This window comes from Fukomys damarensis, unplaced genomic scaffold (assembly GCF_012274545.1).
Source record: "Fukomys damarensis isolate Sample0158 unplaced genomic scaffold, DMR_v1.0_HiC HiC_scaffold_12, whole genome shotgun sequence".
NCBI lineage: Eukaryota > Metazoa > Chordata > Mammalia > Rodentia > Bathyergidae > Fukomys > Fukomys damarensis.
The window spans coordinates 42486695-42513498 of NW_022900924.1; the positions used below are offsets into that span (position 1 = coordinate 42486695).

At 35.5% G+C, this 26804-nt stretch overlaps 1 protein-coding gene across 1 annotated transcript in view; it reads left to right on the plus strand.

The window, feature by feature from the left end:
- Positions 1–1269: 1269 nt before the first annotated feature.
- The window catches only part of Atp11b (ATPase phospholipid transporting 11B (putative)), an 82806-nt gene continuing 57271 nt past the window's right edge, over positions 1270–26804 (plus strand). Inside the window, exons 1-9 of the mRNA XM_010624540.2 lie at positions 1270–1389; positions 4403–4519; positions 10993–11082; positions 12769–12849; positions 17973–18080; positions 18362–18490; positions 19728–19831; positions 23541–23588; positions 25515–25579. Coding sequence (XP_010622842.1) covers positions 1270–1389; positions 4403–4519; positions 10993–11082; positions 12769–12849; positions 17973–18080; positions 18362–18490; positions 19728–19831; positions 23541–23588; positions 25515–25579 — 862 coding nt within the window. The remainder of the gene's footprint in view (positions 1390–4402; positions 4520–10992; positions 11083–12768; positions 12850–17972; positions 18081–18361; positions 18491–19727; positions 19832–23540; positions 23589–25514; positions 25580–26804) is intronic.

Consider the following 26804-nt stretch of genomic DNA (forward strand, 5'->3'; position numbering starts at 1 on the left):
GATAGTATAGAGAATTACTGTATATGCCTTTATTACTTAATTTTTCTTATTAATACATTACTATTCTACATATTGCACTAATATTGATACATTGTTTTGCTAACACTTCATGCTTTATTTGCATTTTTTACCAGTTTTTTCCCCAATGTCTTCTTTCTGATTCACAAGCCTATTTGGGATACCACACTACATTTAGCCAACAAGTTTTTCTAGGCTCTTCTGAGTTGTCAGTTTCTCCAGTTTTTTTAAAGAACAACTTTTTTAAGTCATTGTTTTTCCTACATTCTTTTACCTAATATTCTTTCTTGGATAAGTCAAAAGTGGGTAATGTGTCACTTTAAGAAATCTTTCTGGTCTTTGATATCCAAAACTCTTGAGAACCAATACCTTTGGTTATCAGAAATCAATGTGATGCTGGGGATTTAGCTCAGTGGTGCCGCCACCTGCCTTGCCAGCACAAGGACCCAAGTTCGATCTCCAGTACCAAAAAAAAAAAAAAAAAAACGTAAAAAATTGATGTGATGACCATTACATTGAGAAGGTCTCCATGTTTCCTCACTGTGGCTTGCTTATTTATTTGCAGTGGTGAAAATCAAACCCATGGCCATGTGCATGCTAGGCAAGTGCCTTACTACTGAGCTATGGTCACTACTCACCTTTTGGCTAAGATCAAGTATAGTGCTGTTGAACTATGGCCCTGGCCCAAGAATATGAATTTTAGAATTAATTAGGGAGGAGCAAGTGATCTGATTTGTGATAGCAGTTTGCGCCCGTTAGAGATACTGACCTATGCAGAAAGCTGTAGGAAGTTTATAAACACACTGAGAAACTAGATACACACTATATCAGTTAATCAAAGTGATATTTCTTAGAATTATCTGCAAAATAGAAAATATGGTAGGTGCTTTCACCGTTCTTCATTTTCATCTTTGCAAAACACACCAGAGTTCTAGGTGTCATGGCTGCCTTGAGAGTCTACTAGTTTGCACCCATGGTGATGAAGGTCTGAGAACCACATCCCAAGACAGCAAAGTAATGTTGAGTCTTTGTTGTGGAGGACACAGCTTTTCTGATCCTCAGAGATGGTGGCATCTGCTAGTAGTAGGGCTCAGAAAACCTGGGAATTGGCCAACAACATGCAGGAAGCCCAGAGTATTGATGAAATCTACAAATAAGACAAAAACAGCAGTGAGAAATCCTGGCAGCGAAACCTTGGACCATCACTTTAAGTACTATAAAATCTCAGCACTGGCTCTGTTGAAAATGGTAATGCGTGCCACATCAGGAGGCAGCTTGAAAGTGATGGGTTTGTTGCTTGGAAAAGTGGATGGTGAAACCATGATCGTTATGGACAATTTTGCTTTGCCTGTAGAGGGCACTGAAGCCCGAGTAAATGCTCAAGTTGCTGCATATGGGTGCATGGCCACAGACAAAGAAATGTTGCTACAGTTCTCATAACTATAGATGTTGCTTAGTGTTATTTTGGGTATTCTTGTTAATTTCTTAACTCTACATGTACAGAGTGAGGCTCTAATCTTAGAAATTTAGCAAAAAAATAAAATTCTGCATCATTGGTTCTCAGTCTCAGTTGTCATGCTATCTTCTTAAAGATTATATATTCTTAGGGTGGGGGTGTAGCTTAGAGTGATTGCCTTGCATGTACAAAGCCTGAGTTCAGTCCCCAGCACTGCAGGGGGGAAAGAAAAGATTTAAACATTCCTTCAGACCCTCAGATTTATTTTTTCTCCAATTTATCCCAGAAGCTTAAGTGTTGTGTGACTCAGTGTTAAAGAATATATCAGGTGTTTTTATCAATTTTAGTTAGCTTGAGTAGATTTCCAGATGGCAAGCAGCACACGAAGAGAGTAGGAACTCGTTTAAGGGACGTATGCTAACATGGTTATAAGTGGAAGCTAAGTCAGTAAGTATGCCTTGAGCCCTGTAGTGTGCTCCTGCTTATAGACTAAACTTCTACAAAAATAAAGCCACTGGGGCCGGGGTTTTAGCTCAGCAGTTCGGTGGCCTGCCTTGCAAGTGCAAGGACCCAAATTCAATCCCCGGTACCAAATAAATAAAGCCATAATCTAAAGCTGTAGCATTCAAACTATTTGTTCATTTTCTCTTTCATTAATTTACAAAACTGTACAATATCTAATAGAAAGTTTGTGAGGACAATTAATATGTATGCCACCATATTTTCCCTTTGTAAGAGATTAATTTTGCAATATGAGGATCGAACCTGGACCTCATGCATGCTAGGCAAGGACTCTTTCACTGAGCTGCAATCCCACCTAGTGGTGGATTTTGAAATAACACATGCGCATCCACAAAATGTGGTCATCACTATTCCAAACTGTTGCAAAAGCAGAGTTGAAAATCACAGGACTTTGACACACACACCCCATGCTGGACGTTGAACCAAGGGCCTTCATACTGAGCTGTAGCCCCACTCCTTTTTTAAATTTTTTGTTGTAAGGCAGGCCTTGCTTATTTGCTAAGTTGCCCAGGCTGAGCTGTTACTTGCAGTCCTCCTGCCTCAGTCTCCCAGAGTGCTAGAATTACAGGTGTGCACCACCACTTGTGGCTTAAAATTATTTGTGACTTTATTTGTTTGCTTTTTTTTTTTTTTAATTTTTGAGACAGGGTATCACTATGTAGTTGAGACTGATTTGCAACTCACTATGTAGCCCAGGCTGGTCTTGAACTCACAGTGATCCTCCTGATTCAGCCTCCCGAGTGCTGGAATTACAGGCGTGCACTACCATGCCCAGCTCTTATTACTTTAAATCGTATGAACAAATAAAATTAAACATATTTCATAGAGCACACAGATGCACTTAATTTGTACAGTCTTGTATGCATGATTTCTAAGATCATAAAATAAAAATTTTAAACCAAGAATAACATCATATATAACACCGTTAATACTATGTTATACTAAACAAAATATCTTTCAATATAATTGTATTCGGGAACAAAATACACGAAATTTAAAGGAAGAGAGGTTTAATTCACCTCATGGTTTCAGAGGCAAACCCATTCTGGGTTTGGCTGGCTGAAAGGCAGGTACTGCCTTGGTGTACGGGCGAGGTGGGGCAAAGCTGCTCACTTCATGCTGCTGTAAAGCAGGGAAACTGCCAGGGAGGGAGGGGCCGGGCCCTAGAGCTGACCCACCCACACACGCCTGAAAGTGCGCTTTACTCACACCCTGGGCAGCTCTCAAGCCAATCAAGTTGACAGTCCAGTGTGGCTGTTAACAACAACATAAGAATTTCCCAGATCTGGATGCCTGAGTCCGCGCTCTGTAGAAATGTTACACGGATGCTGTCAATTAAATTGCAGTCCGATTATTTACTTAGATTATTAGTCTTTAGTAATATTAAAAATGGATCATTTAGTTACAAATACCAAGTTTACTGACTTTTTTTTTTTTTTGGTACCAGGGATTGACCTCAGAACCTTGTGCTTGTGACTCAAGCCACTGAGCTATGTCCCCAGCCCTTAACTGACTTTTAATAACTTAAGTAGTGCTACTAAAAAGTCCTGCCCACCATTAAAAAAGAAAAAAAAAAAAGAAATTTCAAATCATTTGCCTATTAGAACTAAAGAAAATCTTATATGCACTTTTAGCCTATGAGGGGGTTCCAAGACATGCCAAAGGAGTCTTGAAGATTCACTGGAACAGTACAGTGCTGTAAAGTACATATTGGTATACCCGTCACTAGTGGAAACTCTTCAGGAGGCACCACCACTGTATCTCGAGATATGATCGGAATTTGAGGCTGAATTATTTGTTCTTTAAGAAACATCATAGCAGTTCCTATTATATGTTTTAAGAAGCCAGTTGGTGCTGTAATTGGCACAAATGATTGTGTACAGTGAATCTGGGGAAAACTATGTAATATATGTGCCCTGGAAGCAAAGCTCTTTGAAACCAAGCAGACCTGAATATAGTAAAAGTGACAGAAAGAAAACCTTTGTCATCAAACATGATAGTTGCTTACTAGCTACGTAGGACTTCCATATATTGAGTAGGAATCCATCCTAAGAGAAGGCAGAAGAGCCCACAGGAATGAAAAGGAAGGAATGCAGTGAGAAACATTTTGTCCTCAGATGCTTCTGTAGGTCTCCGATATATTTATTTTCTTGTAGTAGCTGCCTGACAGAGTGTGAGCTCCTTTTCATTTCTGAAGGTATTAACTAATTTGTATCTAAAAATAATGTACCTGCTCACTTGTGAAAGAAAAAAAATCAGTTGTTTAACTCTTTAATAATTAAATAGGTTGAGTCTATCTGCATTTAAGGCCACTAATAGTGTTTGTAACCTGATAAGTTAAACCAGCAGTAAAGTATCATGACAGCTAGCCTTATTGACTATTACTTTTTCTCTTGTTTGTCTTAGGGTTTTGACCCACCCCATCAAAGTGACACAAGAACTATTTACATAGCCAACAGGTTTCCTCAGAATGGCCTTTACACACCTCAGAAATTTATAGATAACCGGATAATTTCATCTAAGGTAAGGATTAACACTTCTATTATTAAGATTGTAGATATGTATCGTTTTATTTTGAAAAGTGATTTAGTGTGTGTTTGAGTATTTATGTCATTACAAAGTCAAGAAAATGGTGTAATAGATTATCTTTTTTTCATTGTTTATTGGTACATTTAAGGTCAACAATACAGTTACATTCATTGGGATCTTGTACCTTTACATAATGTATCTTGGTTCTAATTTTTTTCCCATTCCCCTGCCCTCCCTTCACCCCCTCCACTCCTCTATTTACAAAGACTTTGTTTCCATTTTTTCCTTTTTTCATATTTTTTCTTTTCCCTTATTTCCTTTCCCCTCCCCTTCCCACTTCTCCTTTAGACCTTCTCTTCCTATTTCACATTACCAATTATACCATTTGAACCTTATTTATACTTTTAGTTTTTCACACCACAGAAACTATTTCGCTGCTTACTCAGGTGTGTCCTATTTATTTCACTTGAGTATGGCCTCAATGTGCATCCATTTAGCTATAAATAGATTATCTTAACCAAAATGAAAAGTCATATAATCATAGTCCTCTGGGAGACTGAGGCAGGAGGATCACAAGTTCAAGCCCTACTTCAATAATTTAGTGAAATCCAGCTTCAAAAATGAAAAATGTAGCTTAGTGTGAAGGCCCTAGGGAAAATACAGAGAAGAAGATAGGGACCTAGGATTTAGTTCAGTGGTCTACCACCTGCCTCGCCAAGAGCAAGGACCTGAGTTTGATCCCCGGTACCAAAAAAAAGAAAAAAGAGGAAGATGGGATAAAATGAGTTGGGAGTCACTATTACTGGGTAGGCAGCTTGCCAAAAATTATCCTTAGTTACAATTAAACTAATATTTATACTACATAAGGAGTACTTATCCAGTGGTCATTAATTCTGTCATTTAATCCTTATAACAACCATTGAGAGAACAGTTATTAAATCTATTTTACAAAATGTTATTATACTCATGTCACTTTCTTCAATTTAAATGTTAGGAAATGGAATGACTTTTCCAAGGTTGCACACTGGTAAGTGGCTACATTGGAGTTTGAACTCAGTTCCCTAAGACTCTAAAACCTGCTTGCTCCAATTAGGTCACTCTACTGTAAATGTTCCATCATAGCAGAATACTGCTTCACTCTTATTCTTCCTTGTTTCATTTTTCCTATGACATTTTTAAGATGTCTGTTTATTTTGAAGCCACAGATTATACAGCAATACTATCTAATAGACTTTTCTCCCTGGTGGAAACATTTTCTACATTCTCCAACGTGGTAACTTTTAGCCACATAGGGCTGTTGAGGTCTTAAAATGGTACTGGTGCCACTGAGGAGATGCATGTTGTTGATGGCTGCCCTACTGACAGTGCTGTTATAGAGGACTCAAGTCAGAGACTGAGGGTAAATCTCTCCTTGGATCATAGCTATTGCTTGATAGGGCACCTTAAGACGCATCTTTGTATTGCTTCGTAACTCCTTTCCAGAGAGTAAGAATTATTTTTCTAATCCTGATTTCATCTTTCCCAAGGATCTTGCCTCTGTTCACTGTTTGCTTTGTCCTGCCCCTTTTTTTCTGCCTTCATATTATTTACGTATTAACATACCCGTTGGTGACAGCAGGTTATACTGTTCCATATGAATCATACCCAGTGTTTTGGAAAACCTAAAGCAGAGGGTAGGAAGAAAAATATCAGAATCTAGGAGGATGATGTCACTAGAATCTAAGTGACTCGCTTCTTAGTAAGTCATATTAAAACCTAAAATCCTTGGGCTGGGGATGTAGCTCAGTGGTCCCACCACCTGCCTGGCAAGCACAAGGATCTGAGTTCAATCCCCGGTACCTACCCGCAAAAAATTAAAATCCTTCAAAACTTGAAGGTCATTCTTAAGCTGGAGTGTAATATATGTAGAAGAAAATTCATCAGTTGTTGTTGTTGTTTGTATTTATTTATTTATTTTTGGTTCTAGGGATTGAACTCAGGACCTTGAACTTACAAGGCAGAACTAAGCTAAATCCCCAACCCTGGATTATTTTCTGAATTTGGCTCTTTTTCTTTGTGCCATTCTCTCCCTATGTACTTGTATTTTCCCCTTACCTTTCCAATTGCTTATTCACCCTGAACTCTCATCTCTGTTGCATTTAATTGGTAAGGCTGTAGTACACACACACACACGCACACATCCACTGGTTTGCTGCCACATTTGTGGGAATTGGATAGTATCTCTCAGCTGAGAAGCCAAAAATATATAATTCCTACCATTTCCATTTGCAGGTTGTTTTTTTTTTTTTTTTTTTTTTCCTTTCAAAAGCTCTTTTACTTTACCTCTATTTTGGACATTTTCCAGGTTTTTTAAGTTTTTATAATTTTTATCTACTGGGAGCTCACAGGACCACTTAAGGCTTTTAGCTGTACTGGAAGCTAAGTTTGCTTCTGGAAAACTTTTGGTTTTAAATAAATACTTTTATATGGCTATGTTCATGTGCAGCAGTATTAGGTTTAATATTTATTTTTTTCCCATGGTTTCAAAAATGTAGATGTTTTAAAACATTGCCGTTAAATTTTTCTGACATAAAGAAGGACCATCTCTCATTATATATAACGCCCTTAGTTTATCTTTCTTTTATACACCACTGTTGCTCTTTTAACCCATTTCTGAACTTGGTTATTTGTTCTTTCACAAGTTCATGTTGAACTTTCCTAATCTTTTGATTTGCCGGATTTCATGTTGGAAAACAATTTTTAAAAATAAAATTTTGGGGCCAGGGATTTAGCTCAGTGGCACTGTGCTTGCCTCACAAGTGCAAGGTCCTGAGTTCTATCCCTGGTACTCCCCAAAAAATAAATAAAAACCTAAAAAGTAAAATTTTGTGGAGTTTTTGGGTTTTTTTGTTGTTGTTGTTTTGTTTTTTATTTTTTTAGATAGAATCAGGCTGGCTTCGAACTCATGGTGATCCTCCTGCCTCAGCCTCCCAAGTGCTGAGATTACAGGCGTGTGCATCACCACACCTGGCAATTTTGAGGAGATTTTAGATTTAGTTTTTTGGTACCGGGGATCAAACTCAGGACCTTGTGCTTGCCAGGCAGGCACAGCACCACTGAGCTAAATCCCCGGCCCTTTAGATTTGCTTTTGTAGAAAGGTAGAATTCATATGTTCAAACACAGTTTGAAGAATGTAGCTATTTATGTAGATACTTATTTTCTTCCTAGGCATAAATGAAGACTGTCTCTTGTTTGTACTCCCATCATTCCCTTAAACTCTTTCCTGGCTGTGTTACCTCTTTCCCACAGAGCCACGTTGAACTTCCACTGTTCCTTTGCTTATATTGTCCTGTCTTCCAGAATTGTTCTCCTGTACTTGTCTTTGATTTCCACCCTGTTTAATGTTCCTCTTTAAAGCCCATGTCAAATATGATTTCCTTCATTAGATTTTTCTATCTCATTGCTTTTCCTTTGAATTATTTCTGTGTTCTTTCATTTACTGAATCTTTGATATTTTTTCTTACTCTCCTCTTTTTAATAATAATCTTTTGTTTCCCCAATGTATAATTTATACACCATAGATATATTGACTGTAAAACTACCTTAAATTTAAACTTCTTTGCAAAATTAGTTTTCTTACCAATGTAAGGCCTCAGGGAGAAAAAAAGCAATTATAAAGTCGTATGTAACAGTAGGATGTCATGCTAACTCATTTATTTTAACCACTATTACATTGTTTAATATTACCCTAAGGAAACTCCTTTCTGTGGTAGGGTAAGCATAGAAGTAGATCATTCAATCTCTTAATATGTTTATATTTCAGAAAATGTGGAAATAATAGTTCTTATCATTTACAAGATAGTTTGCATACAAAATTTTTATTTATCTTAGTTTTACTTCTAATTACTCAGCTAGCCAGAGAAAATGCTCTGAAAATAATTACCTTACTCTAGTTTATGTAGTTGTCCTTAAGATTCTAGAAGACTATTATAATTGAGGTAGCTTGCTATAAATTTAAGATGTTGCCAACTTAATTCTTAAAATTCTTACCACTATAATTGTTTTGTTTTGTTTTTTTTTGGTAACAGGGATCAAACTTAGGACCTTGTGCTTGCGAGGCAGAACCACTGAGCTGAATCCCTGGCCCACAATTACATTTCTTAATTCTTACATTGCCAACTTATTCTTAAGCATTTGATTTGGTGACTGGGGAAGTTATGTGTAGTTTTTTCGACCCTTGTAGGGAACACCTTTTACTTTAGTTAAGATCATCTAGAGATGACTTGACCCAAAGGTACCAGCTTATGTACACATTGAACAGTAACTTCTTTCGATTCCATAAGGAAGTATCTACCTCTCTTCTCTCTTGAGCCCTGTACATTGCCACTATTGAAGGAAAATATGTTTCATGTATCCCAGATTCAACTGGACATAAAATGGTACCTAAAAAAGAAAGATTATTAGGTATTATTTGTTGTACTCTGTATATACCCCTAGTATAAGCTTTAGTGGCCTCTTCTGGAGCCTAACTCTGTTTATAAAATTGTTTATATGGGAAAGGATACTTGTAGGCCTCAAACATCTGATTTAGAAGTCAACTATACAAAAATCCAGGAATTAGGGCCATCTGTCTGAGTTACTTTTCTCATTGCTGAGACAAACTACCCGACACACAAAGTTAAAGGAGAAAAGGTTTATTTTGGCTCACAGTTTGTAGAGGTTTCAGTTCACAGTTGGCTGGCTGCGAGGCAGAGGGGTATCGCAGAGGAGAAATAGTTCATGGAAGGCAGCAGCAGCAAGCCAAGGGACAGCAGCAGCCCTCTTCCTGTCCCTTATGTCCTATCCAGGCTGCCCACCCTGAGGCAGAATCATACTCACACCCAGGCAGGGCAGCCTTAATCATAGCATAGCACTGTGAATGGACCCCAGCATCACACCCTTGATCCTAGCAGCAAGCACCCTAGATCTATTCACCTCCCAAAAGCCCCACCTATGATCACATGAGGCTTTGAGGGGGACATCAGATATAAGCCATAACACTATCTTACATTGCACCAGAAAAGAATTTAAACTGTTTAAAAATCTTAAATTGGAGCTGGGTGTGGTGGTACACACCTGTGGAGAGGCTGAGGCAGGATGAATCACCACAAGTTCAAGGCTAGCCTGGGCTGCATAGAGAGACCCTGCCTCAGAAAAAAAATCTTAAACTGAGCAGTAATCGTTAACTTCATTGCTAAAATCAGAATGTTTCTCAGAAAAAGCATATTTAATAATTTTTATTTATTCACTAATCAACTCTGCAAGTATTTTATCTCCAACTACGTGTGTGTACCAAGTAGTAGCATAAGTACTAGAGGTGAAATGAGGGCTGGGGATTTGGCTCAGTGGTTCTGCCACCTGCCTTGCAAGCACAAGGGCCCGAGTTCGATCCCCAGTACAAAAAAAAAAAAAACCCAAAAAACTCAAGGTTAGAGGTGAAATGATACATACAATGATGTTCCTAGCTTTAGGGCTCTTACATTCTATTGAGAAAATATACATAGGGTAGAGTAAAGGTTCTACAGTTTCCCTATTTCATATGTAAAATTATGTTGTAATAATACAAATAAAATTGTATAGTATATTACTCTGCTCCTGTACTATAGCATTATAGGCTTATGAGCTGATTGATGATATAGCAAATATTTATGTAGCAATTAGTTTGGGCCAGGTTCTCTCCTAAGTGCCTCATAAATATACTAGCTTGCTTAATCTTTGTAAGAACCCCATAAGGCATGGTTATTATTATCCTCATTATAGAGAAATAAGACTAGGGTACAGAGAGATTACATCCAAGCTTATCTAATGACAATTACAATCAGGATTTGGATTTATAGTAGTTTAATCCTCAAACATCTGTCTTTTTTGACCACCATACCATTTTACCGTTTAAAATTGACATTGTGACAGAGTTTTATATCCTTTATGGTTGTCCCAGGGATCATTTATGTAAAGTCTTCTTACTTCTCCAACAGTTTAGATTCTTTCTCCATATTCCATACCAAAAAAAGAATAGTTGAGTTACACCATTTTGTTTCTGGCCCTGAACGAAATAAAATATAAAATAAATGGTATGTAACGTTAGCATTCTTAATGGCTTTTACTCATCTTTACCATTAGACTTAGTTTTATATAGCCAAAGTTCAAAATAATCTGTTGCAAGGCTGTTACAAATCTGCCTTCTCTAATTTCTAAAAAGTCACTTTAATAGCAAAATTGATAGCTTCCAGTTTATTTCAATTTTTTAAAGTTATACTAAATTATAGAAGAAGAAAGGAAAGTAGAATAAAGGTCTTGAACTATGGAGACCAAATAGTTTCTATAGCATTCAGTTGCATGAATTTGTCTAAGGGCCTAGTAATTCTGATTTCACTTTTCTTATAATTATATCTATGTAGTATATGTTGCTTGAAATATTAATTTATTGATCTTTTTTTTTTTTTTTTAGTATACTGTATGGAATTTTGTCCCCAAAAATTTATTTGAACAATTCAGAAGAGTGGCAAACTTTTATTTTCTTATTATATTTTTGGTACAGGTAAGCTTTATCACCCAGTTGTTGTTTGTAAACATGGTTTCTAAAAATATGTCTTAGAACAGGGAAAGATTACATTGGTTTCGTAATCAGTTTACCATGGGACTATTATTTTTCTACAAAGCTTTCATATTGTATTCAGTGAATAAATAATCTTAATCACATCTAGATTTCTAAAATATAGCCTATGAATATTAAGATCAATTATATTTTGTTGCATTACTGTCATACTGTAGTGTTGATAATTATAATCTAAGCCAATCATCTTTCACATGCCCTCCTCAGAACATAAGTTTTGTCTGTTAATATATACAAGCCTGCCTGTGGAATCACCTTTGTACAAAGTACCTTTTAAAATTTAAATTCTATTTTATATGGGAACATTTGTATAAAATACTTTTTCTAATCTAAATTTTATTTTATCTGGGAGCAGTGATGTATATACCTTTAGTACCAGCTACTTGGGAGGCTGAGGCAGGAGGATTACTTGAGCCCAGGAGTGTGAAGCCAACCTGGGCAACATAGCAAGACCCGTCTCAGACAAACAAATAAATCAGTACATTTTGCTTTAATCTAAAATATTTTAAGCAATTCTAATGTTTAAGCACTCCGGTGGATATGGATTCTTATTCTGGAGACCCTTAGCTTAAATCTGTGTTCATTAGCGTGACAGCCTTTCATATTATGCTTTTTTTTTTTAATATATCAAATTATCAAGAAAGCCCATGAAATTTAAGTGTAAGATGTAAAAATGGCAAGTATTTTACTTTAAAGAGGTAATTCCTTTCTGAAAAACACTTAGAAATTTCTTTGAATGTGACATTGAATTTTTGTATAAACTGAACCTTCCTTCTCAGTAGAACCAGGGATTTCAAAGAGGAAATAGTCAAGTAATCATTTTAAAGCTTGAGAAAACATTTACTTTTTTAAAAACTTTCTTTCCACCATGAACAGAAGGAACTCTACTGATTTTGTTAGTAGACCACCTGCTTGGTTTTCTTGGAAAAGTGAGAAATACTAACCATATCCACGGAGTATGCATGCATTTGTGAAATTGCTAACTAAGGTCAGGAATTCAGCATGTCTGAGGAATAGCACAAATTTAATTGGCCTGTCCAGAGTAAAGGAACATTAATAAATCATCAGATAATGTTCTGGTGAACCATATATAATTACTCCAAATACTTCTTCTCTAGCAATTTACTCAAACTTCAGTTTTATGATTTATGTCATAATTGTAGTACCATTTTCCTAGCTATCTTCCTCTGGCTCTTCTGGAACAAAATCACTTGTAGGAAAAATTCTTTTCATATTTCCATTCCTAGTTCTTTCTCGCCAGTGTTAGATTTATTCTGAATTCTAGTGTAAAAATTGCTGACAGAATTTTTAGCTTTTTTCAGGATGCACAAAGAAATGCGAAATCAGAATTGAGCAGCTGCAGCTCCACTCCTAGGCAATATTGAGGAAGAAATTAAGCACCCTGGGTGTTAAGAAAGCAAACTGACTGACCATTCTAGTACATATGTGGTGTCCAGTAAATTTAAATATTCTACCAATCCCAGATAGTAGCCAACAAAGTAACACTGTGAACGCAAATATACTCCCGGCATAATAGTATGCGATTTTAGATATTAATAGCATGACGTGCACAATATGAAAATATAATACTCTGCATTTTTTTAAATCTAGCTTATGATTGATACACCTACCAGTCCAATTACCAGTGGACTTCCGTTATTCTTTGTGATAACAGTAACCGCCATAAAGCAGGTATGAAATATCTCCTATTATTGTTGTTTTATCCCTATTCATTCAGAAAGTTGCTAAATATTTCCATTCCAGAGTAATATGTAGTGTTCTAAAAATAATTTCCATAAGAAAACAGCAAATTTGTTTGATAACATAATAAAATTAAACTGAGTTAGCCACTCTACTATATTTCACAGTATCTGATGACTCATGAATGTTTACTATTTGTAAAATATTGTATTACCTTCACACAGAGAGGAAACATCTAAAAACAGGTGTTATGTGTATAAGACAATTTACATATGAAACATTATTATAATCAACTCTATAGGGTTTGGTGTTATTTAAAGAAAGTGTAATTCCGAAAAGATATGTTTATGTGATAAATTTCCAATTTATAGGATGTAGGGATAGGGTATATATAGATTGACATGGAAATAAAATTGACAAAAGTTTTAAATTTCTAGGATGAAATATATTTATTACATAGAATGAGAAGAGCCTACAAATTAACAATAAAGCTAAATTATAATTAAAAAGGAAAGATAGATATAGGAATTAGAAATAGAAAGAAGATACTGTGGACCCTCAAGTTACAATTAGCCTGACATACATACAAACAACTTGAGTTATGATCAGAATGTTAGTTTAAACTTAAAACCAAAGTCTCTGTGTGTGTGTGTGTGTGTGTGTGTGTGTGTGTGTGTGTGTGTGTGTGTGTGTGTGGTAGTGGGGATCAAACTCAGGACCTTGTGAGGCAGGCAGTGCCACCACTGAGCTAAGTCCCCAGCCCCAAAATCTTAAATTATGATCTGAATGCTGGCCACTTGCACTTCCAGATGGTGTCAGATACAGCTTTAACCTTTATAAAGAGTTCTGGCAGGAACATTACAACATCCTTGCCTGTGTGGGGTTAAGTGAGAAATCCTGGGCCAATGTCTCTCTAAGGACATTGAGATCTGTCTGCACACAGGAGAGACTTGCCCAGGCTGTGTAGAGGGGCCTGAGCCTTAGTGGACCAACTTGAATTACAGCCAGCCCTCAGGAACAAATTGAGTTCAAGGGTCCACTGTATCGGATCTTTCTCACATGGGAAGGGGATGATAAGATAGAGGAAAGGAGGGCCAGGTATTTAGCTCAGTGGTGCCGCCATCTGCTTCACAAGCACAAGGTCCTGAGTTCAATCCCCAATACCAAAAACAGCAAAACAAAAAAATAGAGGGAAAAGGAATGAAGATATGTTATGTACATGGCCCGATACAACAAGGAATGTCAACATTATGTACTGCACACATGTACTGACAAAAATTTTTTAAAACATGAAATAGCGATTTTCAATGAAATAGACAAGTTGTAAAAAGTAGTTGGGAACTGGAGTTGTAATGGATCATGCAAAACTGCTTAAACAATACATACAGGTCTATTATATATAAAGTCTGTTTATTTGATTAAAGCGATCATGATATTTTAACAAATTGCATTAATCATGTAGTGTGTCAGAGAGTACTATGCCACCGCTCTTACGAAGTTACTTACGTGGCTTTGCAGATGTCATTTAATTCATGAGAGTAAAATACACTTGCACCTCTTCTCTATGTATTCTTTCCTCCTAGGTGATTTGATCTAGTCCACTGGTTTAAAGTACCATCTATACATTGATGGTTATTACATCTATATATTGATAGTTTCTATTCTAAAACTACTCTTTTAACTCCAAACACACATGTACAAGTCTTAGCACATCATTTCCACCTGTATACCTCCAAAGAATCTCAAACGGAACTGTTGCTATTTTTCTAGCTAAAGCTGCACTACTCTCACTATTCAGTTTATGGAAGGTACTACCATATTTCCACCACAAACCTTGATATCCTTATCCTTTGACTGTTTTTATCTCTACCTGCAAGATCAACCTGATTAGTTCAAGTCACCAGCCATTACCCCTTCCCTGGACGATTATGTTATTCTCCTAATAGGCTCTCACTTCTACTCCTGTCCTCCTGCTGATTTCATACAGCAACAGGGTTGATCTCTTAAAATTAGATCATACTACCCATGAGTGGTTTCTTATCAAACTGGTCAAAACAGAACTTGTTGGTGGTTTACCTAGTTTCTACCATTTTTCCTTTTACGTCTTGTTCTCCAGTTTACCTTGTCCTCACACACAATGGGCAGCTCCTCTCTCATAACTGTGACTTGCTATCTGTCTTCCTGGAAAGTTTCCCACCAGATACAAAATTGAACAGCTCAATCCCTCATTTTTACCTGGATTCTTTTTTTTTACCCCCCAGGACCCCTCTCCTTTTTTTTTTAAATGACTTTTATGCTTGTGAGGGCAGGGACTTTTTTTTTAATATACTGGTTTATGTTAAGGAGCCAGAACAAGGTCATACACATGTACAGATGTTAATAAATATTTGCTGAGGACCAGGAATTTAGCTCAGTGGTTCCACCACCTGCCTTGCAAGTGCAAGGACCCAAGTTTGATCCCTGATACCAGAAAATAAAAACATAAAAAATAAATACATACTTGCTGAGGGCCGGGGATTTACCTCTGGTTCTGCTGCCTGCCTCGCAAGTGCGAGGACCTGAGTTCCGTCCCCACAAATTTGCTGAATAAACGAATGAGTGAATAAACCTATGGAACATTTTTAAAGCAAAATACTTCTTGACATTATCTTCCAGTGTATATTTGCCCAAATATGGATTGCATTTAACTAGAATATCATAACATTAACTGAATTGAAAAAAAATCATGGTGAATGCATATCTGCAAAATAAGATTTTTAATAAAATTGATAGCTTGCTTTCTTAAAAAATGGGTTAAGTAAAAATGCATAAAATCTAAAGATATGAACCAGAAAGATTGTACCTCAAACTTATTAGTATAGCTTTTGCAGCTAAGTACTAAATTGAGATGAGAGGTTTTGCTCAGGAAAAAGGAGAGATACAAATGTGATAGAATTTTCAAAAGGTATATTTGATATGTAAGGATTTTCTCCCTTTTCAAAACAGAATTTCAGGCTCAGCTTTTCCTCTTTGTAACAACTGTTCCCAAGTTTTATTCATTTAATAAACACAGTGTTTCTGTATACTGTTCAGATTTACATGTGTGTCACTATAAATCAATAGAATAAATTTTTAAAAATTATGAAAGTGAGAATTGCCGTGTTCCAACCATCCCTTTTTCTTTTCTCTCTATTTTAGTGTGCCTTTTGCCCTTTGTACCTTTACCAGAATAGGAAAAGGCTGTGTTATCAGTTGTTCTTAACTTTTCCCAACTGTATATGCAAATCATGTTCTGTAATGGAAGATATAGTGCCCTAGTAAATAAGATAGTCTTTGCCCTCTACAAGTTTAAAATCTATATATTAGGGTAAGGTCCAAATTTAAAAATAATTCTGGAACACTTTACCTATATGATCAGGGAGGATTTTGTGGAGAAAATATTAGGATGTGTATAGAATATGGGTAAAATGACAATTGATGAAGAACATAAAGTAGAAACAACTTGAGCAAAAGCCCAAATTCAAGAACAGGTAAGACCTGTTTCTGGGTAAATTACAAGGCTGATTAATGTTTGTGTCTGTCTAGGAAAATGTTAAGAGATAATATTGGAAATGTGAGTTGGTACTAATTTAAGGAAACTGGAAAGTTTTTTGCTGTAAGCATTGAATCGTTGAAGGGAATTTAGCGAGACAGTGAAAGCAATGTTTTGGAAAGATTAATCTGACAGTAATATGTACAATGAATTAGAATTTATAAATGTCTTTTAAAAGATAATATTTTATTACTGCTCCACTGTTAATATCATCTGACTGTAAAAGGAACTATACTTTTGACAGTTTCAAAAAGATTGTTTTGACCCTCATGTAAATCTTTCTAAAATTAGCATATTGAAGCTTAAATAGAGCCATCATAACCTAGGCATCTTGAGAGTACTTTCACAGAGGTTTTCCCAATGTTAAAGACAATCTTTAGGGCTAGGGGTTTAGCTCAGCAGTTCGGTGGCCTGCCTTGCAAGTGCAAGGACCCGAGTTCTATCCCCGGTACAAAAAAAAAGGACAATCTTTAATATTGTGCTTTATTGTTTATGATATTTTAATATTTTAAAATAATGGGTATACTTTTTTTTAATGGGTACAGCACAAAAATAACACATAGTAAAATTCTCTGCTCCTAACTTCTAACGTGCTAATTCTCCCCGGAAGGAACAATTATTTGTAAATTAATCCAGATGTCTGTGTAAGGTGTTGACATAGACAAGCATACTTTTTCATAAGTGACAGTATAGAATATAACTTAGAGTATTTTGTCCCTTTTTATCACTTAATACATCTTAGATATTATTATTTATATTTGTGCTATACCACTGGGTTCTTGAATTTTCATTAGATAGGAAGTCTTTTCCACTTGACAAAATTGCCACTCATCTTAATTATTTTCTCATAATACCCAACACCCACAATTTATTTATTTTTTTATTGAGTTTATTGGTACTTTTTAGGTATATAGTTACATTCATAATTGGGATCTTGTACCTTTGTATGACAGATCTTGGTTATCATTTTTTCTCCATACCCCTACCCTCCTTTCAACCCCTCCATCCTTCCCTATTTACAAAGACTTTGTTTTCATTTTTTTCCTTTTCTCACATTTTTTCTTTTCCCTTATTTCCTTTCCCTTAGCCTTTCTACTTCCTCTATGCCTTTAGCCCTTTTCTTCCTATTTCACATTATCAGTTATACAATTTGGATCTTATTTACACTTTTAGTTTTTCACTTCAGAGAAACTATTCGATATTTATATGTTTGTCCTATTAATTTCACTTAAGAGTATGGCCTCAATGTGCATCCATTTTCCTATGAATGACTCTAGTTTCTCATTCTTTATGTCTGAGTAGCGCTCCATTTTATAGAAAAACTACATCTTCTTTATCCACTCTCCAACTGATGAAGATTTATTTCAAGGGGGAATGAATGTCATACTTATGAGCATGCACATCAGATAGCCTAGATAATTCTGATGAACAAACTGTTTGGGGGAGTTTTATGGGTTGTTTTTTTGTTGGTTTTTTTTCTCTCTCATTTGATAAAAACACCTCTATACTAAAAAGAGGATTTTTTTTGTTTTAATACTTTCAGGGATATGAAGATTGGTTACGACATAACTCTGATAATGAAGTAAATGGAGCTCCTGTTTATGTTGTTCGAAGTGGTGGCCTTGTAAAAACTAGATCAAAAAACATTCGGGTATGCATCTGCTAAATAATAGAAAATTGTATTTTGATATGGTATATAATTCTAGTCTTGATTATATATTGGTTAAAACCTTTTTTTTAAACACTAAAATACTATAACAGGGCTGGAAGCATAGCTTAGACTTACCTAGCATACTTGAGACCCTGGATTTGATACCCAGCACTGCAAATCGTCATCGTCATCATGGTGTAGGCCACTTAATGTAGAAACCAGAAAAAATGTCTTTGCCTTTTAAAATCTTTATATTCACTTTTCCCCTAAATTCTTTCTAGGTGGGTGATATTGTTCGAATAGCCAAAGATGAAATCTTCCCTGCAGACTTGGTGCTTCTCTCCTCAGATCGACCTGATGGTTCATGTCATGTTACAACTGCTAGTTTGGATGGAGAAACAAATCTAAAGGTCTGTTTGTGTATATGTCTGAAGGTTGTTCTTGATGAATAAAATACCTCTGGATGATAATGATATTTTCCTTTGGTTGAAATGATAAATTGACCTGATAAAGGAGAATTTTTTAAATTTATTGATACATACTTTAAAACATAAAAGTTTTTTAAAAGAAAAGGTTATATATTTATTTAAATAGTAGCTTCATGTGGTTTAATCAGCTTAATTTGAAAATGGAAAATGTTTTTTGTTTGTTTGTTTTGTTTTGGCTTGGTTTTGGTTTTTTTGAGACAGGGTCTCACTATATAGTTGAGACTGACCTCGAACTCGCTAGCTAGCCCAGGCTGGTCTCGAACTCACAGCGATCCTCCTTCCTCAGCCTCCCAAGTGCTGGGATTACAGGCGTGCGCCACCACACCTGGCTTTGAAAATGTTTTTTTTTAAATGTCTTTTAATATTTTTTATGGGTTTTGTTTGTCTGTTTTGGGTTTTTTGTACTGGGGATCACACTCAAGGACCTTGTACTTGCAAGGGAGGTGCAGTGCCACTGAGCTAAATCCCTGGCCCCTTTCATATTTTTTTAAGGTAAGAGACAAGTTTAAATTTTCTGTTTTCAATATTTCAATATGCAGAAGATCTCTCTCCATTTCTGGTCATCTGTCTTTTATTTTGCTCAGTTTTTTTTGTTTGTTTGTTTGGTTGGTTGGTTTTTTGAGACAGAGTCTCACTATGTAGTTGAGACTGACCTGGAACTCACTATGTAGCCCAGGCTGGTCTTGAACTCACAGCAATCCTCCTGCCTCAGCCTCCCAAGTGCTGGGATTACAGGAGTGCGCCACCATGCCTGGCTATTTTGCGCTTTTATTTATACTTTGGGTTTCTTCTATAAGAGAAACCATATAAAATTTAAGCTTGTGAAAAAAAATTTTCTGTTTTCAGATTATAATCAAGGCTAAAAATTCGCTTTTTATCATATTAAATTATTTATAATAAAGTTTGGTGAGTAGTGAATATGCATAGTCTTAATTTCCTTTTGTGCAAATAGTCTCTGTAGATGAGTAATCACAGCAGCCCCTTTCTCTTTGCTTCCTAGTCTTGGTTCGGTTTTGTTGTCTAGCTGAGTGCTCTCAAGTACAGTATGACATGACTTCATCTGTGAAAGAGATATCAAGTAGTAGTTACCTAAGGTCACATTTGGTTATAAATCCTTTCTCTATTCTTTTCTTTTTCTTTCTCTTTTATTTCCCCCCAGACACATGTGGCAGTTCCAGAAACAGCAGTATTACAGACAGTTGCCAATTTGGACAGTCTTATAGCTGTAATAGAATGCCAGCAACCAGAAGGAGACTTGTACAGGTAGGTGTGATGTTCAGTGTATTCATTTTTAGTCTGGAAGACAGACCTATGCTTGTAACTATAAATCTTCTACTTTTCCATTACTTTCTATTTTTTTATAAACTAGTGTGCTTACTTTATAGCTGTGGTAGTATATAGAGATTATTTCCATAGAAGAATCATTATAATGACTTTTTTGTAAGCTACATGAAGTTGAGATTATGTCTTTGTGTTCACTATCGTATAGCACTACTACCTTTAGAGCCTTATGTATGACTTACATAGCTTTCAGTATTTCACATATATAACACATGATAAAGTGAAAAAGAAAAATTTGCATAAATATTATCTTGAAGTCCTATAAATTCCTTAAGGACGGAAACTATATCTTACCACCTAACAGTAAGCACAAAATAGAACAAATTTTTTTAGTGTACTAAGATTTGTAAAGATCCTATTTAAAAGAACAGAGAAACTCTTTAATATTATAGTTTTTAAATAACTAAGCTCATTTTTACTCAGTAACTAGGAGGAGACTAAATTATAACCACATTGTAAAAATCACCTTCAGCTTCTTGTCATATATCTCCCCCTGTTGGTTGAAATTATTCAAAATCTTATCTTTAATGACTGGCATCTTCAAATCTTTAACATGTTTGTTTTGCATCCATATCTTTCTAATGGCGAATTTTCCTGTCCAGTGTTGTAGAAATCTTGCATTTTTTTTCAAAGTCAAACGCAGCATCGAATTCTTCAGTTAACTAAAACATTTGGAATCCTATGTGTTAGGAGCATTTAAACTATAAAATACATTTACTCGTGAAGAATTAAAGTACTTTTAAGATTTCTATATTGCTATTATGCCCTTGTCTCAGCCCACTGCAAATTGTAAAAATTATGAAAAAATAGAAAATGATGCAGTATTAAGCAAGTAGAAGATTAATACGAAATGAAATATTGATGATTTTTTTTTTTTTTTTTTTTACAATACTGGGGATTAAATCCAGGGCCTTTGCACTGGACTACATCCCCAGGCATTGTCCTATTTTGAGACAGGATTGTATTTCTGTTTTGACTAATTAATTTTGCTAAATCCCTAAGCTGCTCAGGAATACTTGGAATACTCCTGCATCAGACTCCTAGAGTGCAGGGATTACAGGGGTGATGCTGTTTGGTTTTGGTTGGTTGGGTTATTTTTTTGTTTTGTTTTGTTTCTTCAGTACTGGGATCAAACCCACGGGCACGCTACCACTGAACTATGTTCCCGAGCCTTTTCATTTTTTGGTTTTAGGTAGGATCTTGTCAGGTTGCCCAGGCTAGTCTCAAATTTATGATCCTCCTTCCTTAGCCTCCCGAGTGTCTGGAATCACAAGCATGCATTATCACACCTGACTTAATTTTTATTGCATGGGCAAAGTATAAGTTTATATTATTTTTTCTTGTTTCAAAATTTTACTACAATTAAATGTTATTAGGTTTTTTGCTAATTATATAGTGATAGTTTTATTGTTTTAAACTAGTTTTAATTTGTATTTTTTTGTTCAAAAGCTAAGACATTTTTCTGTGTTTTAGTTTTTTCCCCCCAGGGACATTATGATTTTTTTTCCTCATTTGCATGTTTATTGACTGGGGTCACATTATTCCTTTTTAAAACTTTTAATAGATTATCAAGAGCAAACATCATAGTTGGGCATGGTAGAGCACACCTGTAATCCCAGAACTCTGGGAGTTGAGCCAGGAGGACCACAGTTCAAGTCAAGCCTGGCAACTTAACAATTTGGTGAGACTCTCTCTCTCGGTGTAGTAGAGGGAGGGGGGGGAGGGAGAGAGAGGGAGAGAGAGAAAAGAAAAATGCTATAGGTGTAGTTTGGTGTGAAGGCCCTGCATCCAACCTGTAGTACCATAAAGAAAGGGAGAGAGACAGTCGTGGTAATAGGTGATTTCTGCTAAGCTGCTGAAAGAAGTAAACACTAGAAGAGCCTTCTGTTCAGGAGCAGCTTCTAGCACGTGCTTATCACAGTTGTCTCCATTTTCTCTCTGTCTGTCTCTCTCTGCCTGCTTTAGTTCTTTCATATTGCCATCGCGTTATATCTTAGATTCTGACTCAGCTCTTCCACAGCTATGAATTTTTTGTAACAAAATAGTAAAATTCTATTCCTAGGAATTTATCTTAATAAAAATGTGAAGAGATTTATACAGTCAGGGCAGGATATTATTTAGGCTGTTCAAAAATTGGAGAGAAAAACTCAACTTCCCATCAGTAGTGATTTAAACAAATTGTCCAGTAACAAAAAATGCAACATTGTATGTGGCTAACTAAAAATAGTAATGTAGATACAAGTTTTTGGTAAGGCATGTTAAGTTTGCAGAGTAATGTTACCAGCAGTATTTGATATGATCATGTTTCATTTTTAGGAGTTGTGTATACATATATATGTGTATTTATAAAAAAGCCTGAAAAACATCCCAAAAATATTAACAGTGTTTATATTTAAATAGTTGGATTACCAACTATTGTTACTCCCTTTTTGATGTCTTTCTATATTATCTGAATGGTTTTATAAAATATGTACATGCTTGAATGTGAATGTAGTCTTTAAATAAGAAAAGAGAATAATAAAGTTATTCTCACTTTGAAAAATCAAAATATGGATTTGGAGAAAGAGATAAATAAAGCACAGGGTGGGTTCAGTATGAAAATGGCCTGAACAAATATCAGTGCTTTTAAATCATGGGTAACAGGACAGATAAAAAGAAACCGACGCCTTGTTGGAATTTAGCTGAAGGAAACAAAAATACTTACCATACATCATCTCTGAAAGGGAGACATCAGCTGAGTTTGTTCTTAGAATCTAAATCCTACTGGATTTAGACTAGAGCCAGGGCTCCATAAAATTCCACTAAGTAGAGAGAATAAAAACCGTCCTTCTCCCTGAGGAGCTGAAGGAAATAGAAGAGGGTGGGAAGAGATTATGAAGCTGTTCTCCAGGGAATACAGGGTCTGTGACCTGGAAAGAGGAGGAATAAGGGGGGACTGTGGGAGGGAACGTTTCTTGGCTTAAAGGTAAACATGAAGCAGAGTTTACTTTTCATGCTAGTAGAAAATACCTCTATGCCTGAATTGACTTTATGCAGTGGAGCAATTAGAACTGAAAGGCCAGTCTGAAAATCCATTAAGATAACCGACCACTCACTCTAGATTTCAGGCAATAAGAAGTTTAAATATGACTATAAGGTGAAAGAAGCTCACTGACAGGTTTTGGCTTACTACTCTATTCCTGCCATTTGACTCTCACATAGTAGTTGCTCAGTGAATAGCTGTTGAATTATTGAATGAATCTATTAGGTCACAGGAGACTAGTAAAATTATAATAAATATGTGAACATTTATTATTGAAATTATGTATTGTTGTGTAGCAGTTATAAATTCTTATAGTGACCAAACTAATAATCGTAATAAGATATAACATATTGGCATTTTGAAAACAGTTTTTCATTCATTACCTCATTTATAACTGGAGGAGAGATGGCAAGATTATTAAAAATTTTAAAGCATAAAGACTACATATTTATTTTTATAATGTATAGCATGACTGTTGGTCCATCCATACGTACAAAAGGTTGACTTTGTTTCGTGGGTGGAAATACTTCTAAAACTGTCTACCATGTTCTGCCCATTGACTTAGTAATATGATATCCTATTTTTATTATGTGGTACCTTCTTTTATAGATTCATGGGACGAATGATAATAACTCAGCAAATGGAAGAAATTGTAAGGTAAGAATAAATTTGTGTTATCTATTCTTAAATGGAGCTGTTCGAGGGTGGCCTGAAAAGTAAAGGGAGGCTGAGTAGACACCCAGCTATCATGGGGTGAGGTTAATTTTAAACCATTTAGCCCCTTACCTGGTAGTAATTTGTAGCACCAACAAGTGAAAATGAAACATCCCATGAAATGATATCAAAATAATTTCACAAGATTTGTATTTCTTTTTAAAATAATAACTGCTTTTATTTAGATCATTACACATTTAAACCCTAATCATTCCGTGCAAGCTAGAATATTTAGTGCCCAGTGCAGAACCAATTATTTATTTCGATTGTTTTTTTGCTTATTTGGTTATGTTTCTTTGTCTTCTCTCAATATTCAAGTTAATTTTTGGCATCTTAATGAAAGGCTTTGGGTCAGTTAAAATATTTACTCATAGAATAAAATTATGTTGTTACTAATGACCAGGGGGTTTAAATCAGAATCAATCTTGAAATTATCCCTGAATTTCTAATCAAATATGACCTGCCACTTCTTTTTTGGAGACATGTTTAGTTTAATATTGTCTGCAGGAAATAAGTCACTAATAGAGTTAAGCACTTTTAAAATGAAATCAACAAGCCACCAAATTATATATCAGCACTGATTCACATTTTAATGAACATTACATAGGAGCACAGTCAGTAAACTCTGTAAATAAGATCTTTCTATGTGTAGAGTCCCTGCTGACTATGACTTGGTTTTATTTTTATTTCTATAGTGAAATAGTGAAAAATATGTGGACGTATCACGTGAATTGCATTAAGATACTGAGGCTGGTAAAGGAAAGTAGCGATGATGTTCTTTCCTCTCCTAGATAGTTAAAATATTGAACTTTGTTCTTTACTGAAGCAATTGGCGTGAACTGATGAATTGGCTATAAAATCTAAAGCTTGTATGCCAGTGTGAACTCAAAGCATTTTCTTTATTATTAAAAGCGATACCAAAGAGAACAGAGCCACTTTTCAGTTCCAGAAGAATTGCCACATTGGTTTTGGATCCATGCAGTACACTCCAAACATCTGATAAAAATCATACTTTTTAACTGTGTCCCAGACACTTGGCCCTCCTTGGCGCATCACATTTTTTTACAGTTTGGGTTTGCAGATATTTTTAAATCAGTGATTCAGATTCTCTTTGCTTTAGATAACTATGTATGTATTGTTCAGACAAGCATATGGGATATCAACAAAATAAAGACTAATTTATCTGTAACAGACTCTTAATAATTTTGCTATCACTAAGAAGATACAATTTCCTTTCTAGTTATTCCTTGTCATTTTATATCTCCTTTATGGAGAGAAATTCAAACAGCAAGAAGACGTGTGCTCCAAGAAGTATGCAATGCAAGTAGCCAAGTTGTACCATGTGATCTTGCCTACAAAATACACTAACATATTTTCTACATTATATGTTATAATCCAGCATAATTTTAATTGTGCAGAACTTGTGCATTTATACACAAATTCACAGTTCATGTTCATACTGCATTTTAATTCAGCTGTTTCCAAAGCTCAATTAATTTTGCTCAGTTTTTTAAAATTCCATTTTCTGCTTAACTTTCTTAAATCACTGCTTAATCTTTGATTTTGTTAATTTATGGTTAAACATTTTGAAACTAGTGGCTTTGTGAGTTTATTGACATGGCTACTTTATTTCGGAGCCACTAACCTTAACGTGACTGAAATGCTAAAGCAGGTGTTTTGTAGGTGTTTGTTGTTATGGTAACTAACATCATGGTTGGTCTAGGCAGTTTTATAATAGCTAGGGTTTTGGTGTTGTATGAAACCAGTGTATTACCTAGCACTCAAGTATTTCCTACTGAAGATGCCTCTTAGTTAAATTGAATTTTTTTATAGTTAAGTTTTTTTTTTAATTTTCTCTTTTTTTCTTAGGCCTCTGGGCCCAGAGAGTCTCTTACTTCGTGGAGCCAGATTAAAAAACACAAAAGAAATTTTTGGTTTGTACATACTTAAATATTCTTTTGTATTGGTGGTTCATATGAAGTATTTTAATAAGCAGCATATATGGCCTTTTCATTGAACAGTTTATTAATAAAATACATATGGTAATTTTCTTAGATTGTCAATATTGGGTTTTTTTTTTATTGTTGTTAACGTTTTTGAGTAATAGACTAGGACCTTGCTCTTTAATTTTCTTTGAGGTGACTTGTGAAACTGAATACTAAGAAAATAATTCGGAGCCAGGTGTGGTGTCCCAGCACTCAGGGGGCTGAGGCAGGAGGATCGCTGTGAGTTCGAGACCAGCCTGGACCTCATAGTGAGTTCAAGGCCAGCCTGAACTAGATAGTAAGACCTTGCCTCAAAACAAACAAACAAACAAAAAAATCTGTACTTCTAGTAATATGGATGAGAACCAGTGTAATTTAGCACTATGTTGTGATAAACCACTTCTGTAATTCCATTATGCATAGTAGACCCTGAATCCACTCTGGACAAATTGTGACATTGAGAACAACTTTTATCTATCAACTAGCTCCTCCAGTTTCTGGAGGAGCCTCTTTTTTTCTCTTCAGTTTTTATTTTTTATTAGTCCATGTTTGCATTATATAATGATTACATTCCTTGCAGGGAATCGGTACCTGTACATGACACACCTCAATTCTTCATCCCATTCTTCTCCCCTTTCTCCTCCCCTTCCCATTTGAAAAAGATCTAGCTCCCTGTTTCCTGCTACCTATCATGTATTTTGCGTGCATACCCCATGTTGATAGCAGCATGATTCGTAATAGCTAAATCTTGAAGCATCCTATGTATTTATCAACAGATTGCATGGATAAAGAAAATGTGGTATTTATATGAAATGGAGTACTTGGGACTATAATGCTAGGTCAAATCAACTCACAAACGAGGTTTCTCTTATATAAGAAACTCAAAATATAAATAAAGAGCAAAATAACTACCACTTCTGAGATCTTCTTATTCTCTTTCATATACCTGCACTTTATCCTACCAAAGTGTTAGACACTCTGATAAAGAAATTCATACTTTCAAAAAGAATATTGGCAATGATGTGTAAAAATTAGAATCCTCATACATTGCTGATGGGAGTGTAAGATGTTGCAGCTGCTATGAAAATCAGTTTGTCAGTTCTTCAGTAAGTTAAACATAATATTAGCATATGACTCAATCTTATTCCAAGCCTGTACCCAGAGAACTCAAAAT